Source organism: Puma concolor, chromosome D1 (genome assembly GCF_028749965.1).
Source record: "Puma concolor isolate L17-30 chromosome D1, mPumCon1.1.hap2, whole genome shotgun sequence".
NCBI classification, from domain to species: domain Eukaryota; kingdom Metazoa; phylum Chordata; class Mammalia; order Carnivora; family Felidae; genus Puma; species Puma concolor.
In genome coordinates, this window is record NC_141676.1 from 3,449,578 (window position 1) to 3,468,103 (window position 18,526).

An 18,526-nucleotide genomic window follows, 5' to 3' on the forward strand; every position below is an offset into this window, starting at 1 on the left:
TGGAATAACGATCGAAGTAGGGGAAAAACAGGTCTCGATGATGCGGAATGCTTTGGGGGGTGGGGGATGATGCGTGTGCTAGCATATTCTAACAAAAGTATTGAACTGCCTCAGGTGTCCCTGAGTTCCAGTCTTGGCTTGGCCAGGAACCAGTGGCTTCCCCCAACCCAAGTATTCACAGACCTTCCTCTCCCGGGTTTGTTAGGGCAGCTTTTACTTTCTAAGGAAGATTTTTCACCACCACCCAGAAGTTTCTGTAATTACAAAGAACTCAACAGCGGGGAGGGGGCAGGGGATTTGGGAGGGGCATGAGGAGGTACTTATGTACTTAAGAAGGCATGTTTGACATTGTAACGTAAATTTCTACCCATAAAGTGAAAAGAAAAACAGCTATTTTCATACTGTAAAGACTGGAAGTGAACGAGAACAAGATTTTTCTTGGCCGTTGGGACGCGCGTTTAGAAACAACGAAAATCTCTCATTTGCCACAGGAGCAGTTCGGACGAGCCAAGGGCGGCCCCAGAAAAAGCGTTTAGGGCAGTTGAAACGATCCCAGTTAACATCACAAGCCAAGCTCTGCTGGTCACCTGGGCCTGAGACCCCCGGGGCCCCGGGTGGCCTGGGCACCGCAGCGAGGACGCCTAGATTCTTGCTCCAAATGCCCCTCCCCTCGGTGAATGAAATCTCAGCCGGGGTGGGTCACCTGGTTCAGTCACCACCAGAAGAATCCGCATCATCCCATCCCAGCATATTGGGGGCTGCGTGGTGTCCCCAGCAGGGGGACCTCACCTTCTCCCGGCAGCTCTCACCTGGAGCGTTGGCCGCAGCGCCCCCTACTGGCCAGCACCGCCTTCCCTCTGCCCCTCTTGGCTTCACCAGGGGTACCCGCAGACCTGCCGGGGCCCCCGCCCAGCCCACCTGGGTGCAAACACTTGCGGCCTGTCTGGACAAGCCTCAGTTTCCCCAGATGCAGCGTGGGTTCGTCACGCAAACTTTCCGATGAACTGCGTGGCGCACAGCAGAGACTTGGTGGATGGCCGACACTCTTCACGAACCACGTCCCCGGTACTTTATGTCCACTCTCCCAGGCGACCCCAGGACAAAGCTCAGAGCGGCCACGTGGAGGCAACAGGCCCAGCAGTTCCCTGACCAGTCCAGGGAGTGGCCGGGCACGGATCTGTGGCGAAGACGGTCCCACCCTGGAGCCCACGCCCCTGCTCGGAGGCCACAGCACCTCTCAGAGACCAGGCCTGGCCCGGATTTACAAGCTTGATGGCCTGGGTTCCCATTCCAGGTCCACTACTCACCGGATGCCTGCCACTTTTCTGAGGCTCTCGTCTCCTATCTGTTCCAGGAGGCGGGGACAGAATACCGTGGACGCTCTTAGAGGGGGTTAAGCCGAGAACGCCCGCACTGTGCTTCGAGCAGGGCCTGGGCATAGGAAGCTGATGCCTCGACCGCCTTCCTGAACTCCGTGATCACTGTGGCCGGTCTTCCCACTGTGGCCCTAGGAGGGGCAGCAGAGGAGTGGGGGGTGGAGCCAGAGGCTGGTACCCCCCCAGACCGATTCGGGGGGCACCCCCCCCCCAACGCAGCCTCTGCCGTCCTCCTCTCTGCCCCGCATTTATCCAGGATCTTTAAAAGGAAAGCTGCAGGGGAGGGCAATTAAGTTTCATAGGGGCCGCTGTCGATTTAAGGCCACAGGGGGGAAGTAATTAGATTTAACAGAAGCCGTGGCTTTCTGAACCGAGGCACGCAGCGTGGGGGTCCTTGTCTAGAGAGCCTTTGAGATGATGTCTTCTTGCAAAGCCTCTCCTGGTGACATTTTCTGCGCGCGCCGTCATTAACGCCAGTCATTGGGGATTGAACATGGCCTTTACTCATTGAAATTCATTAAGCCTGGCATGGCTTTGCCTCCCCGTGTCTCTATCGTTTGCCCGCCCATTGCCTTGGTGCTGAGACAGCCCGGCCTCTCCCCAAAACTGGCGTCCTGGGGCCCCACACCCAGGAGCGTGGGGGTTTGGAGAGGAAACCGGGAAGCATGTGCGGAAGGGTCCCCAAGAGCACCCTCTCCTTCCCGCCGTGGCATTCTCTGGACGCTATTGTCCTTTCTGCAAGCATCGTTAGAGAAAGTCTGCAGTTTGCAGGAACCGCTTAACCAAGGGGCCCCAATTTCCCCTTCTGGTGCCCGCCCCCGTCCCAGCAGCGCCCCTCACCGCTGTTCTCCCCCCTCGCCTTCCTCCGACCGCGTTGTTCTCCCCTGGCCCCCCAAGACGGCGCGCCCTGGCACCGGAGAAGGGCTCAGGGACCCGAGGACCGGATCAAGGACAAAAGGCACCCCAAACGCAGAGGGGCCTCCCTGCGCGGCGCCTGGCCCGAGCCGGGAAGCCCGAGTTTCCCCGCCCGCAGCTGGCAGGCCCCCGCGGAGGCGCCTCCGCGGCGACCGCTTCAGCTCGGGGCACCGCCGCCGCCGGCCCAGGCCGGCCCAGAGGCCGAAACCGGGCCCGAAGCGCCATCTAGCGCTCGCCACGCGCCACTCCCCCATTGTTCCTCCCGGGACTCGAGCCCGGCCCCCCGTCGGGGGGCAATTTACCGGGGTAAAAGGGGGCGGGAGGGGGGCAGGGATCGCGAGAACATAAAACCAGGAAAACGTGAGCTAGTCCGAGCTGCAGGGGGAAATTCTAATGGACAGCTTTACATCTGGAGATATGACGGCTAGGACCGTCGCGGGAGGGAGTGGAGAGCAGGCTTTTAAGGGGAGAGCGCTCCACAGCCCAGGCGAGGCTGCTCCAGACCGGGAGCGAGGGATGCAAAACTCAGCTGGTCACGGGGTTCGGGCTCCCCGCTCCTGCTAACGCCCCGAGACGAGCGCGTTCCCCGGGGGAGCCGGGGGCCCCGGGGCGGGGCCGGGGGGTCTCCTTTATTGCTTTATAAAACCAAACTCGCCCAGCCAAGAGCGACCTGGCCCCCGGCCCCGCCATCGCGCTGCGAGGAGGAGCTCCCCCGAACCCTCCGGTGAAGCGGGGCTACTCCTCCCCCAGGTCCGGGAGGCCTGGGCGGGGTCACCCGGGCGGGGTCCGGGGAGGGGCTGGGGCAGGAGGCGGGGTGTGAGTGGGTGTGTGCGGGGGGCGGAGGGCTGATGCAATCCTGATAAGAAATGCTCGGGAGTCGCGGGCACCCACCCGCCGGGCGGGTAAGACGCGCTATATAAGGTCGCTGGCCTGGAGCCACCGCGCCGTCGGAGCAGGAGCGCTGAGCGCCCAGGCGCCCGGAGCGCACCGTTGCTCGAGGGACGCACCCGGTCTCGGCACGCACAGCCCTGCTACCGCCCAGCCTCCCGCACCCTCGCCGCCAGAACTGCGCCCCGAGCCCGAGGGAGGTGCCATGCGGAGCGCGCCGAGCCAGTGCGCGGTAACCCGCGCCCTGGTCCTAGCCGGTCTCTGGCTGGCAGCAGCCGGGCGCCCCCTAGCCTTCTCGGACGCGGGGCCTCACGTGCACTACGGCTGGGGTGAGCCCATCCGCCTGCGGCACCTGTACACCGCCGGCCCCCACGGCCTCTCCAGCTGCTTCCTGCGCATCCGAGCCGACGGGGGTGTTGACTGCGCGCGGAGCCAGAGCGCGCACAGTGAGTGCCCATCCGCCCCGGTGCCCCTTCTTCCCTTTACGTCCTGCGGGGACCCTACATCGTGGCACCTCTGCGTTTTGCTCCCTGCCGGGGGTCCCTGACGGCGCGGGGAGGTGGGGGATGAGGGCACCGGCACGTGGACCCAGCGCAGCCACGCGTTATCCTTCACTCGCCACCTTCGGTTCCCGCACACCCCCCCGCTCCCAGGAACCTGGGTGCTCCATTCCCCCCCCAGGGTCCCAGCCTGCACGCGGAGGTGGAGCGGGGAGGGCGTGGGCCCGTGCGCCGACCGCATCCACGTGCTGTGGACCCAGAGGGTCCCGGCTACAGCCTTCTGCTTCCCTCACGCTCAGGTTTGGTGGAGATCAGGGCAGTCGCTCTGCGGACCGTGGCCATCAAGGGCGTGCACAGCGTCCGGTACCTCTGCATGGGCGCCGACGGCAGGATGCAAGGGCTGGTAAGTGTCTCCCCCCGGGGGTAGGCGCTGGGGCGCGGGACCTGCGCCGGTCCCCAGGCGGAGCCTTGCTGGGAGAGGGGGGCGGTGCGCGCTGAATCGAATCCAGGGTTTACTCGCTCTGGCCGCCGGGTCCGGCACGGAGCTCGGAAGGGAGGACGGCAAAGGGCCAGATTAATGGAAAGTGCGAATTCTTTTCCACGGAGGTTTACGGTCCTGGCTAGTGGCCACAGGGCGGATGAGAGCTGCCTTTGCATTTCCAGTTGAGCCGCAGGCCGGCCCAGTAGGACGGAGGAAACGCGGGACCCGGCTTGCTTTGATATTAAACAGTGAAACCCACCTCGGGCCTTTGCAGTCTCGGCCTGCGCGTGGGTGGTCCTCGCCTCCGTTTCCTTCCCTACGCTGAGAAATAAAAGGAAGGAACGAGAAAGGATATTCACAACTTGGATCTTTTTTTAAAAAGCCAGTCTTCAAATGAGGCAGGAATAAAAAAAATCACATCTGGGATTGGGAAGGTTTTCAGCTAATCAGTTTGTATCTGCTAGCAGTGTGGTTTCGGCGGACGCCTTGGAATCCAGTTCCAGTGGCGTGTTGGCCCCGGTGTGGGCTCACCTGTACTGCAGAGGCTTTGGGGGGGAGGGCGCTGGGGGGAACGGGCTGGGAAGGCCCAGGTGACCATCGCGGTCTCGGGGCAGGAAGTGTGCGTTTGCTGGGTCCTGGTCTCTGGGAACAAAGGCGGGGGAGTTCAAAGGGAGCCCGCGCCCCTCCCGCGCCCCCGGGCGCACAGAAGAGGCTGTGTGAGGTCCCGGCCGGGCGCTGGGCCTCAATGCAGCCCCGCTGGGCCGGGGCCTCGGACGCTGGAGCGGGGCGGAGGGGGGCGGGGAGGCCGCGCCTCCCGGGATGCCCCCGCCCCCCAGAAAAGATGCAGAGGCCGGGCCTCCCCCGCAGCGCGAATCTTTCTGGGGTCCGCCTTGTTTTGTGGCCCCGAGGCCAGTGTATTCCATCTACACCCAGAGTGCCTGCTTCAGGTTTTATGGCGGAGTCCTGCGGGAAAGGGCGAGAGTGGAGGGAAAGAAGGGAGGTGGTCGCTTGCTGAAAGCTGACACCCACTCCAAACCCGCAGTTGCCACTTTTGTTATTGCGACAGTTGGGGGGCGGGGGTGGCGGGGAGTAGTGGGCTGAGGACCCGGGGGCGCAGATGGGTCCACCCACCGTTCAGTCCAAGCTCGGGGGATGGGGGTGGGGGTGGGGGTGGGGGAGGAGGAGGAATGCCCCTTAACCGAAAATCCTGTTCTGCCTCTTGATCCCTTGTTTTTGTTTTATTTTTATTTTTATTTTTTAAGACAAATTCCGCTTTCTCCAAGAAACTTGAAGCCACTTCATTTTCTGTGCGGAGTAGAGCGCGGGGCGCGAGTTCCGCCCAAAGACCCAGCAGCGCTCGCTTTTCCTTCCCTTGTTTATTTATCGGTTCGCATTTCCCCGACGTCTGGTGGCTCTGTCCCAGTGCACGGGTCAGGGGGGGCCAGGACCTGTTGCTTCATTAGACTTGAGCCTTATCAGTGCCTTATCAGCACCGCACTCACTCACCTGCAGTTCAGCGACCTTTGTAGGCTTGGGCACGAAGGAGACTGGGACTGGGTGCCTCCCGGGGTTGTTTACTGCCCAGCCCTCCTGGCTCCCTGCCTGGGGCTGTCCTCCGCGTCCCCCACAGGGTAATGACCTTCCCCAGCTTGGCACAGGACTTGGCCCACCGCTGCCTCTCAGCTACCAGTGTTCTGGGACCCCGGGGGCTGCTTTCTGCCCTTCCGGTGGCATTTCCGGCCACCCGCTGGGTGCAGGCTCCGTCTTGGGCCAGGGGGGAGGGGGCTGCCTTTATCCTGATAATCCTGGCAGGCTGCCTGGAAGGCCCTCCGCCTCTGAATGAGGGAGCCCTGATGTTTCCTACCAGGGCATCAGACAAAAAGGCCTCTGGGTCGCCCGCTGTTACTCAGGCCCCAGTGGGGAGTAGATGCTTTAATCTGGGCCCCAGGTTGGATTGGGACAGCACACCCACTTTAGCAGTGTCTCCCAAAGTGCCGGTGGATGCCTGGAACCTTTTGATGTTAATAGTTGTGCATTTAACGTAAAGGATGAGGGGCCCAGTATACATATTGCACCTCCGATTTTGTGCATATCAGAACAAGACCAAGTTTAAGTGACGTGATTTAGAGAGAGATCCAAAATACCCATGTAACGTATATACAGATATTGAGTATATACGTGACACGTATTCCTGGAGTCTATGTGTGTCGAAAAATTATAAAAGTATATAAAACATCTATATGTATAAATTTATAAAGTATATATGATATGTTCTATATTTAACATTTACTGTTATAATTGTTCACATTTATTTTTTTTAAAATTTTTTTAGTGTTTATTATTTTGAGGGGAGGGAGACACAGAATCCGAAGCGGGCTCCAGACTCCGAGCTGGCAGCCCGACGCGGGGCTCGAACTCATGAGCCGTGAGATCACGACCTGAGCCGAAGTCGTTCGCTTCACCGACGGAGCCACCCAGGCGCCCCCTGATTTTTCACATTTATATATTAGTGTACGCTCACTGTGTATAGTCATTAGTATAATGTATACCTTAATAATACAAGTATATATTTGCATACATAATCATGGACTTTAGACACCTTCGTGCTTTATATAACCTCTAACTCTACGTGCAGATAGATACATACGACCATCACGCAGACCCAAGTGGGAGTATGCACCACAAGTGCTCCCCTGTGCCCGGTTTCCCTGCTCCTTCTGGGGGTGGCACCCCCAGGGGGCACCCACGGGTGCTCACGGCTGTCTCTTTTCTCCCCAGCTTCAGTACTCTGCTGGGGACTGTGCCTTCCAAGAGGAGATCCGCCCCGACGGCTACAACGTGTACCGGTCCGAGAAGCACCGTCTCCCCGTCTCTTTGAGTAGTGCCATACAGAGGCAGCTGTACAAGGGCAGAGGGTTTTTGCCCCTGTCCCATTTCTTGCCCATGCTGCCCGGCAGCCCAGCAGAGCCCAGGGACCTCCAGGACCACGTGGAGTCGGAGAGGTTTTCTTCACCCCTGGAAACAGACAGCATGGACCCTTTTGGGATTGCCACCAAAATGGGGTTAGTGAAGAGTCCCAGCTTCCAAAAGTAACTGAGGCTCTGGCCTCCCTCCCTCCCTCTCTCCCCCGCCTGTAGAGGCCAGGACCCCAGACCTGGCGTGTTTGCAAACTGGGTTCCGGCTGTGCTTCTACAAGTACAACCCTGTTCCTTTTAGCTTTAGGAAGAAACGTAGAGAACTTGTACGTAAACAGAGTTTTACATTGGCTGTGCCAGCTCTTAGCGGATAGACTTGCATGATCGTGAAATTGTAAGCCCTCCCGCACCCAGCACCTTCACCATTGCTGGATGATTGGCTGTGGGGCCCTGATACTGCTTGAATATCTCCACGGACCCGGGAGCTCACTATCTTTGGGAAGGTACTTACCACCAAGCTGAAATTTCCTGCAGTTCTCCGTCGTCTCCAGCGGGGGGGGGGGGGGGGCAGCCGGAAGAAAAGACGCCATTTAGAACTCATGTACGGGTGATCAGCTTTGTGAAACCTTGGGAAAATTGGACTCCACCACAGGAGAATTGATGGAAGGTGGCAACTCCAAGGAGGTTCATTGACTCTCCCCAACCGCCCCCCCCTCCCCCCCCCCCCCCGCCCCAGGACAGAACCCACCGACGGCCCGCCAGGCTTCAGGAACAGGGGGAGCCCACAGGCCGCCTCCAGCCTGGGTAAATCTTGAGAACTCCCTACTACGGCTGGTTCTGGGACAGATCACCGTCACCAGACTCCTTGGCAATCTGCCCAGGGCACACTGGGAAGTCACTTGCTGCCCCCCGGACGGCCAGCGCCCTGCACGAACCCACCGCGTGCCGGGGCTCAGACTGGTTCCCCCCAGTGCATGGCCACCTGCATGCTGGTTCCCCCCAGCATGGCCACCTGGCCACCTGCTCAGAGGGACAGGACGCGAGGACAGTGCCGGCAGCCCTTGCCGTGACGATGCGGGTTTCCACGGGATCCCGTCTGCTTGGGTCACGTGGGTTTCCCACGAGCGCCCCTCGGGACGGAAACCCACAGGCCTACCCCCTTCCTGCTCCCACACACGATGCCGTGGCTCTGGCGTTCTCTGCCCCCTTAAGCGCCGTGGGTACGGACCAGAGAGGAACCCACACCATCTTCTGGGGTTGCTTCCGTTTCCCCAGCCCCGTGCCGGCTCCACGTCTTGCCATGCCACGGGACTCGATGTGCCACGGGACTCGACGGCCTCCCTCCTTAGGCAGACCGGCACATTTCATTCAAAGAGCCAGAGGAGGTTGGACTCGCAGCCCTGGATCTCGGCCAGTCACCTGCGGAAGCAGCCGGGGAGAGGGGGCCTTTTCCCCAGCACTTAGTTTCCCACGCGGTATTTATGAGTAATTTATTTTGTTTGATATGTACATCTCTTTATTTTCTTACTTTATTTATACCGCCCCCCAAGTTGTATTTATGACGTACGTGAGTTTTGTTTTCTACATTAAAGCACAATTTGTACCAGAAGTTACATTTCGTTAGCCACCTGGGTGTCTGTGAGGAAGAGCGGGGGGCCGGGAAGGGAAGCGATCCCGGCACTGGGCTCAGAGGACACGCTTCGTGCAGGGGCTACGTTTAAAACTCCACTTGGTACAGGAGCTCCTGGGTCATTGTCACCGTCCCCTAAGCTGAGGCTTGGGTGGGTTGAACAATAGGTTAAACCCAGAGGTGGAAGCTGGTTGGAGCCGGCTTCCCTTCCTGCCTGGGTGCCAGCCTCCTACACATTAGGGCAGCCATGGCGTAGGAGTGTGTGTGTGTGTGTGTGTGTGTGTGTGTGTGTTCAGATGCCTGAAACAAGCCCCAACTAGCAGTGGCCTGACTGTGTCTCACCCGCAGCATATTGACATTCGTGGCCACAGTATTCTCTGTTGGGGGCGGGGGCTCCTGAGTGCTTAGATGACGAACAGGGACCTTGGTCTCCAGCCTCTAGATGTCAGCAGCAACCCCTCATTAGACAGCCAAAAACTGAAAGCAGTTAGCGGCATGTCTGGGGGCAAAATTCCCCTACTAGCCGTTCATCCTGGAGCAAATCCTCGACCTCTCTGAGCCTCGATTTCCCCACCTGTAAAATGGGACGAGGACGGGGAGAGCGGCGAGGAGGGGAACAGCCACGTGGTGGTGCCTGATGGGAACAAGGGTCCAGTTCAGTCCTTCAGCCCGGAGTTACTGGACGGGTTATGTCGGCCGTTGCTGCCATGAAGATCGTGGTTAAAGTCTACCGACGCCTCTCACGCCCCTGGCGAAGGCTCCTCACTCTTGAACGTGACAATGTGGGCTGGACGACACCCGCTGTGACCAGCAGGTAGCATCGTCTACCCCCTGGTTCCACAGGTGAGGGAGGACAGGACCAGCGAGGGAGGACACTCATCCGAAGCCACACGGTCCGGAAGCAGCATGGCAGAAGGGCTGTGGGGTCAGGCCATGAGCCTCCCGCTGTGTCACCTCCAGGAAGTCCGGTCAACCCTCAGCCTGCATCCTGGTGTGGCCGGTGAGATGAACCATGTCTGCACCGCGGGACTGTTGGGAGAATCGAATGGAATTATGTCTGCAAGATGCCTGGTATACAGTGGGCTGCCAGCCCACAGCAGCCCTCGCCAGGACTAGAACTCTTGGCCCTGGACGATGATTTCCACTGGCTCTTAAATCTGGTTGCACGTTGAAATCACCTGGGGAAAAATACGACAGCTAGGCCCCATCCTCAGAGGTCCTGGTTGAACTGGAATGGGTGTGGCCTGGACATTAGGACTCTGTAAAGCTCCCCAGTGATTCAAAATGTGCAGCCGAGGATGAGAGCCACAGGAAGACAGTTTCCATTTGATCCTTTGTGCTCTGGAGACCAATGCTTCAGGGGGAAAATGATGTGGAGTGTCCTCCCTGCAGCACTGCTGACAATGATGAGTAAATGCACAGCTTTGTAAACTAATTCACACTAGAGTGTTGATGGTTGGTACATTTTCACTGTCTCTGTGGAGGACCGTCCATCCATACGAATGGATGACGTGGGCCCTCTGGCAGGAGACGAGGATTATTTTTCAAGGCTGCACCCTTGTACTCACCCCCCCCACCACCACCCGCCTCTGCTCCACGATTCAGGAAGGAGGGTTTGCCTTTTTGCCGCATCTCCCTTCCCTGCCTCGGACAGCGTTGTCAAAATGTAGCAAATAAACACACAGCAGCACCCGGTTCCATTTGAATTTCAGACAAGCAACACATTTTTTAGTATAAGTCCATCCCACGCAGTAGGAGATATACTTACACTAAGAAACGATTCACCATTCACCTGAAATTCGGATTTAACCGGGTGCCCTGGATCGTACCCAGCAGCCCTCGCTTTAGACCCACCGCACCGACAGGGGGTCAAATGGCGAGAGAGTCGCCGGGGCAGGAAGTAGTTCAATTGGATAAGCCTGTCCAGGGGTGAGATCCCAGAAGCAGGATCCAGAAGACTTCTTCTTTTGGGCTGTTTCCCCACCTGTGAAGGGAGGATCCTTAGGTTATGTCGCTCTTGGGGGTGACGCACCTTACTGAACGGCCCCACCTGGCTTCGGGGGTGCTGCAGGGGGGGTGGCCGGTGGGGGGGGGCGGGAACTGCTCGACTTTTGGCGTCTTCTCCCCTGGAAATGACAGATGGTCCCCAGCAGCTCCAGGCTTTTCTATCCTCCTGCAGCCTCAGCAGGAATGACAGACGTCCTGTCCCAGCAACAGCTCCTACCAGGGTCCCAGAACCCTTCTGCTGTCCCGAGTTTATTTATTCCCCACCAGATCTCTGCGGCCCGGGGCCCGGGGGGCTCGTATTGGCCAGCCCTGCCTCACGATCCCCGACTGTCCTTCCAGAGAAAGGAGCCTCATGGTCTAACACACTTAGCCCTGGCTTTACCAGTCTGATGGCCGCCGTTCCTTTCTGATGTTCCGAGTCTTTTTCTGTTATTATTTCTTCAGAGAACCCAACTTTGCCGCCCTTTGGAGGCCAGGATGGCAACACCTTGTCCCGAGTTCCCCTCCACCTGGGCCGGGCCGGGCTGTGTTTCTCCTTCATTCCAGCCTGTCTGCGGAGGAAGGCTGGACTCCACCACTTTCCTCGTTCTCCAGCACCCCAAAATGTGACCGGATTTGGAGATGGGACCTTTAAACGAGGTGATGAAGGGGGCACCTGGGTGGCTCGGTCGGTGAAGTGTCTGACTTCGGCTCAGGTCACGATCTCATGGTTCATGCGTTCGAGCCCCCTGTCGGGCTCCGGGCTGACGGCTCGGAGCCTGGAGCCTGCTTCGGATTCTGGGTCTCCCTCTCTCTCTGCCCCTCCCCCACTCACGCTCTGTCTCTCTCTCTCTCAAAAGTAAAGAAACATGTAAAAATTTTAACATAAAAGGTGATTAAGTCATGGTGACCTCATGAGAAGAGAGGAGCAGGACGCACAGGGAGAAGATCTGTCCTTGAGCCGGGGAGAGAGGCCTCCTGAGCGACCCAACCTCGGCCTTCCAGCCTCCAGAACAGAGACAACAAATGAGTGTTCGAGCCTCGCCCTCTATAGCATTTTGTCCCTGGGCTCGTAGCAAACCCCTGTCTGTCTCCATGTGGTCTGTTCGTGAAGACACGGTGGGGGGGTTTGAACCCGCCCCCGCCCCGTCTCTCCCAGAGCGAAGTCTCCCCGAGCAGGTTCCCTGCTTCCCCCCCACACCGGGCTCACGGAAGGCCCTGGAAGGTGTTGTGCTGCGTTGCAGGCAAGAGGCAGAGTGCCCCGGGGCTCGGGCTCCGAGGCCTGTCTCCAGGACGTGCCCGCACGGTGAGGGCTGGAGGGACACCCAGGTGAGGCGGGCTCCTTTTTGGCCAGGTGGAGAAGGTAAACTCTATTCCTAGGGCCATGGAGGGTCACAGGGGGTCACCCGGCCCCGGGGATGCAGGTCCCTGGGAAGTGCCATCCACCGTGGGGTGTAGAACAGAATGGGGGACGTCATCGCCGGAGTCCCCCAGGCCACGTGGGTGGGTGGGGTGCGGTCTCTGTGGCAGTCAGGGCTCAGGGACAGCGGGGGGACAGCGGGGGTCCTAGGAGGAGTCCTCACCGGCCCCAGCTCTGACACCAGCGGCTGACCCCCTGGGCCCTTCGGGGGGGCCCCATCTTCCCGCCTGTTGACTGGGGGGGGGTCCTTGGATTCCATTTAGAGGGGTGTGTGTTTTTCTTTATTAGCCAAGGTGTGGGCAGGGCCTCACTCCCTCCGGAGGCTGTAGGGGGGAGGGTCCTTCCTGCCTCCTCCAGCTTCTGGGGGGCTCCAGGCGTCCCTGGGCTGATGGCTGTGCCCCTCCGGCCTCTGCCTCTGGCTTCATGTGGGTAATCCAGAACGATCCCGTCTCAAGATCTTTACATCTGCCACGATACTTTCCCCAACTAAGGTCACATTCTTTGGTTCTGGGGGTTAAGGGGTGGACACATCGTCTTGGGGAGCATCATTCAACCCGCGACCGATGGAAAGTTGAGAGGAATTGCCACGTCGGAAAGGGTACGCACATTACGCGTCTTTCCAGAGGCCGCCGGATTGCACTCTCAATTTGTCCAAGGGCAATGCTTATGCACACGTGTGCAGTCAGATCCCTCAGAACCACCGCAACTGTTTACTTTAGCAAGGACGGGGGGCCGATGGTGAGGGCGCCAGGCCTGGAGTTTCACCCACGACCGACACCAGCCCGGGGCTGGCAGGGCCCCGGCGGGGTGGGCGCGGGAGAGGCCCGAGGCAGGTTGGGGGTGGGTGGGGGTCACCTCCTTCCTCGTCAGCTGTCCAGCCCTGTGGCTCCTGGGCCCCCAGGTAGCGTGGAGGGAGCCCAGGCCCAGGTGAAGCCTGAATCCAACACCAGCCCTGGATGAAGCGTCTGAGAGCTGGGGGCAGCTGGGCTCAGACCAGAGCAGGTTGATGGGAGGAGTTCTAGAGTGCTCTCCCTGGGAGACCTGGGACTCAGGGCTCCGCGATGGTGCTCCTCATCGGAGCTGGGTGATGTCAGTCGGCCCAGGTTTCCTTCTCCTTATGTGATCGGAGTGCTCCCAGCTGGACAGGGGCAGTGAGTGGGTCAGGACCTGCTCTCATGGGGGCTGGGCGGCTAGAGGCTGGGGTAGGCGGTAATGGAGGGAGGCCATGTGGTCCGGGGTGGCTTTAACATCTGCCCCTTAGAAGCCACGTGGCCCCCCTCGCCCCCAGAGCCTCAGTGTCCACCCTGAGTGATACTGATAACATCCCTCCAGGGCACATTTTTAAGAATTACAAGTGATAACCTAAGAGGAGGTTCTGACACACAGATAAGTGGGTCCTTATCGTCATTATTGTGGCCTGGCTGGGGAAACGGAAGCTCGGGATAAGAATGTTCTAGCCCCGTAAAAAGGGCCGCCAGTAGGGATTTCCCGAGCCCGGCGGCAGGTGGCCAGGAGCCGAGCTGGGAGGCGCGGCCCGAAGCGCAACGGCGCCCCCCAGTGGCGGGTGAGCGAATGGCCCGCGCGCGGCCGACTCCGGCCTCCTGCCTGCCAGGGTCCCCGTCCACCTGCCCAGTTTCGCGGAGAAACTCTGATACTGGACCCCAGGAGGGCGCGGAGGGAGGGGAAGGCTCCTTCCCTTCTGCCACCCGCCGTCAGACACGAGCCTGGAAAACAGTACATAAATATACACGTTTATAAATCTAAATATTTATATTGACAAAAACGAACATACATCACGTGTATATCTATGAATATGTTTATTGCATTTCCTGCATGCCAGGCACCCATCGTCCCATCATGCCTGCGAGGCGGGGAGGGGACCAGTATTCCTCCCATTTTACAGATGAGCAAATGGAGGTGAGTCCCACTAATGCCCGGTCGGTGAGACTGAATTTCAGACGCTGAGAAAAGCTGGTTTCCTCGAGCAGCACCACACACCCGAGTAGAGGAGGAACTGGAAACAAGGGTCTGGGCTTTACTGCTGCAGAGCTCAGAATGAGTGTGCTCAGGTTTCGGGAGCCCCAGCCTCGCCTCCCGAGGTCACTGTCCCGTTGGGAGGCAGATATTCAGGCCGGGAGATAGAAGAGCTCTCCCAGGCTGGGCAGGGGAGCGAAAGCCCAGAGAGGGGCGCTGGGGCCAGAAGGCCCCTGCAGGCCGTGCTCAAACATGCCAGGCAAACAGGGCCAAGGTGACGTCTGGCCCCTCCTCCCTCCCATGGCCGCGGCGGTGGGGGGTGGGGGGTTGGGGGGGGGAGGGGGGCCTTCCCAGCCAGCCACCTGCCAGCTGAGCTCTTCCGCGCCTTCCTTCGACCCCATGTACGGAGCGTCTACGCTGCACTAGACCCTTGGCAAAGTAAGCTTGCAACTTTGGCACCTGCAAAGATTCAGACGTTCGTATTTTCTTTGACACCTTCCCCGACTTTGAAAATCACAGTTTGGGAGACCCCCTCCTCCTCCTCCTCCCCCAGCCCCGGCCCGGCTCATGCTAGACTCTGTGCAAGAGGGAAGCAGCCAGCCCTTCGGGGCAGAAGCCACTGAGACGTCAGGGTGTGTCTGTCACTCAGCACAACCGAGCCCGTGCTGACACAAGGGTGCGCGGGAGAGGTCGGTCCCCTCTCGGCGGAAGGAAGTACGGCTGCCGGATCTTTGTGCCACTTTACCCCCCCGATTGTCTCTGCCTCTCCATAAGGGTATGACTCTCCCTCTGAGACCGGCCGGCCTTTGAGGACTTCTGGGGGGGGGGGGGGGCTGCCTGCCCAGACTCGCCTTGTCTCCTCCTTGCATTTGGAAGCACTGGACGTGTCCCCGTGGATCCCAGAGCAGTCAGGAAGATGGAGGGATTCGGAGCTGGGGGGCCTGGGTGGTGAGCTCGGACCCAAATCTCAGAGCGGGGCCCCAGGGGTGGAGGCTGACCCCTGCCGGCCAGGGCCCTTCTGTAGAGCGTGAGTGCTCGGGGACGCCTCTTGGTCGCGGGTCACAGCACCAGACCCCCAGTCTCTCTGCATGTCTCCTGGCTTGTAGCTGTCAGAGGCTCCGAGCGGGCAGGTAGAAAACGGCCCTTCGGGCTGGGAACGCACACGGCTGCAGCCGCTGGGGAGAACAGTATGGGGTTTCGTCAAAAAGCTAAAAATAGAACTAACTCGTGATCCAGTTATGGCGCTGCTGGATATTTACCCCTCGAAATACAAAACCGCTCATGCAAAGGGGTACGTGCGCCCCCATGTTTATAGCAGCATTACTTACGATAGCCAAATCATGGAAGCAGCCCAGGTGTCCAGTGGCTGAGGAATGGGTAAAGATGACGCGGTATGTATACACGATGGAATCGAAAAGAATGAAATCTTGCCATTTGCAAGGGCATGGATACTAGAGAGTATAACGCTAAGCCAAATGAGTCAGACAAAGGCAAATACTGTATGATTTCATTCATATGTGGAATTTAAGAAACAAAACAAATGGGCAAAGAGGCAAATCAAGAAACAGACTCCTCATTATAGAGAATAAACTGACGGTCACCAGAGGGAGGTGGGTGGGGGGCATGGGGGAAACAGGTGACGGGGATTAAGAGTACACTCATGGGGGGGGGGCGCCTGGGTGGCTCAGTCGGTTGGGCGGCCGACTTCGGCTCAGGTCTTGATCTCGCGGTCCGTGAGTTCGAGCCCCGCATTGGGCTCTGGGCTGATGGCTCAGAGCCTGGAGCCTGTTTCCGATTCCGTGTCTCCCTCTCTCTCTCTGACCCTCCCCTGTTCATGCTCTGTCTCTCCCTGTCTCAAAAATAAATAAAACGTTAAAAAAAAATTAAAAAAAAAAAGAGTACACTCATCATGGGGGAGGGGGGGGGCGCCTGGGTGGCTCAGTCAGTTAAGCATCAGAATCTTGATTTTGGCTCAGGTCATGATCTCACGGTTTGTGGGTTCGAGCCCCGTGTAGGGTTCCACGCTGTCAGTGGAGCCTGCTTGGGATTCTCTTTCCCTCTCTCTCTGCTTCTCCCCCCACTGTCAAAAAATAAACAAACTTAAAAAAACAACAACAACAAATAGAGTCCACTTATCATGACGGGCACTGAGTAATGAATGTATAGAATTGCTGAATCACTATATTGTATACGTGAAAATTATATAACACTTTATGTTAACTATACCAGAATAAAAATAAAAACTTAATAAAAAAAATGGTTAAAAACAAGAAGAAAAAAGAAAACGGTCCTTCTGAGCAGGCTCCCGCGTTTTCTCCTTTGGGGAAGGAACAGAGGGGAATTAGCCGAAGAGCCTGCCAGGGACCCAAAGCGTGGATTCTCTGTCTCCTGTCCCAGGGGTCAAACTGGGATTTGAAAGCCTCCAAAATGCGTCTTTTTCCAATTGTGTCTTCCTTTATTTTTGATGAATAAAGAACGAGAGGGAGATTTATTTCCTGGAAGTCGTCGCCTAAACGACTTCCTTTTAAGAATTTGAAACTGCTTTTTTTTTTCTTCTGATTACACAAGGCACATTTGCCCCACGATGAAAAGAAAAATCAAACACAGAAACACATCAAGGAGAAGATAAAGATTACTCATCATCTCGTCAACCCATTAGCTAGAAATGAGCTCTGCCGTGTCAGCACTGTTAGTGCACAAAGCCCAACACGGGGCTCAAACCCACAAACCACGAGACCGTGACCTGAGCCGAAATCAAGATTCTGACGCTTAACCGACTGAGCCACCCAGGCACCCCTGCAGATTTTTTTTTTTTTTTAACGTTTATTTATTTTTGAGACAGAGAGAGACAGAGCATGAACGGGGGAGGGGCAGAGAGAGAGGGAGACACAGAATCGGAAGCAGGCTCCAGGCTCTGAGCCATCAGCCCAGAGCCCGACACGGGGCTCGAACTCATGGACCACGAGATCGTGACCTGAGCTGAAGTCGGACGCTTAACCGACTGAGCCACCCAGGCGCCCCACCCCTGCAGATTTTGAAACATATATTGAAACTGGCCGAGAGGCCTGAAGTTTTTTTGGTTTTTTTTGTTTTTTACTGCCTTGGGAACAAATGACACATTTTGTTTTTATCTCGCTTTTTTTTTTTTTTTTTTTTTTTGTCCTAACAAAATGATGTGTTTCCAGGTTAACAACTGTAAATCTGCACGTTCAGGTTCATTTTGCTTAGTTTTGCAGGCTGGCGAATATTTTGCTGCAGATATAGGTAAAATTAAAAAAAAAATCAATACCAGTAAGCGAATACTTTTCAATGAACTTGGATGAATTTCGTTTTTCTCTTTACTTATATTGACTTGGTTCCATTTGAACCTGAACAAGAATACGTGAAACATTACAATTTTTTGAAGTGTGTTTTACTTGTTAATACGGTGGATTCCCAGGAGTTGATTATACTATCCCTTTGATACTCTTGTTATAAATTAAATATTTAATAATAGTGTTTTGAAGCCATTAGAATTAATATAATCAGGGCAAGAAAGTTCTATACCTTTGAAAACCTTTTTAGTTTTCATTATACCTAAACAAATTGATGAATTCTTATTCCATTCAATTAAATGGAGAAATTTCAGTTCCTAAGAGCTACCCAAACAAATATCACGTTTTCTAAAAAACTCAAAAACATAACAGGGAGAAATATTAATTCAGAGTATTTCTACCTACTTTTTAATGGGTTCAGGTATTGAAAAGGACACCAAATTTGAAACTTATTTAAGAATTTTGAGGGACACCTGGGTGGCTCAGTCAGTTAAGCATCCGACTTTGGCTCAGGTCATGATCTCATGGTTCCTGGGTTCCAGCCCTGTGTCAGGTTCTGTGCTGACAACTCAGAGCCTGGAGCCCGCTTCGGATTCTGTGTCTCCCTCTCTCTCTGCTCCTCCCCAGCTCACTCTCTGTCTCTCTCACAAAAATAAATAAACATTTTAAAAGATTTTTAAAAATCAGCTGAAGATAATCCTTATTAAAAAGAAGAATTTTGAAGTAAATTATATTTGTACTTGAAAATTGCCTTTTTCTACCTTTGAGGCCATGTTTTAAAAGTCTTGTCCTTGTTTGAAAATGAAGCTACTTGTGAACAAGTACTGAAAATGCAAGATAACAGGGGTGCCTGGGTGGCTCAGTGGGGTAGGTGTTTGACTCTTAATTTTGGCTCAGGTCAGGATCTCACAATTCGTGGGTTCAAGCCCCGCATCGGAGCCTGCTTGGGATTCTCTGTCTCCCTCTCTCTCTCTCTCAAAAATAAATCAACATTAAAAAAAAAAAGAAAAGGAAATCTAAGACGACATAACCAATCTCTGACGCTTTAACGTTAAAACAGTCTGGGTTCAAGACAGTATTTTAGGAACATAACCATGGAACACAGTGGGGGAAGATCTCTCCAAAGT

At 56.5% G+C, this 18,526-nt stretch overlaps 1 protein-coding gene across 1 annotated transcript; it reads left to right on the forward strand.

Moving 5' to 3' along the window:
- Positions 1-3,384: 3,384 nt before the first annotated feature.
- FGF19 (fibroblast growth factor 19) lies at positions 3,385-7,281 on the forward strand. Its single transcript, XM_086679337.1, has 3 exons — positions 3,385-3,625; positions 3,979-4,082; positions 6,939-7,281. Exons 1-3 carry the CDS (start codon positions 3,385-3,387, stop codon positions 7,251-7,253), a joined length of 660 nt encoding a protein of 219 aa, XP_086535463.1. The 3' UTR covers positions 7,254-7,281.
- Positions 7,282-18,526: the final 11,245 nt, after the last annotated feature.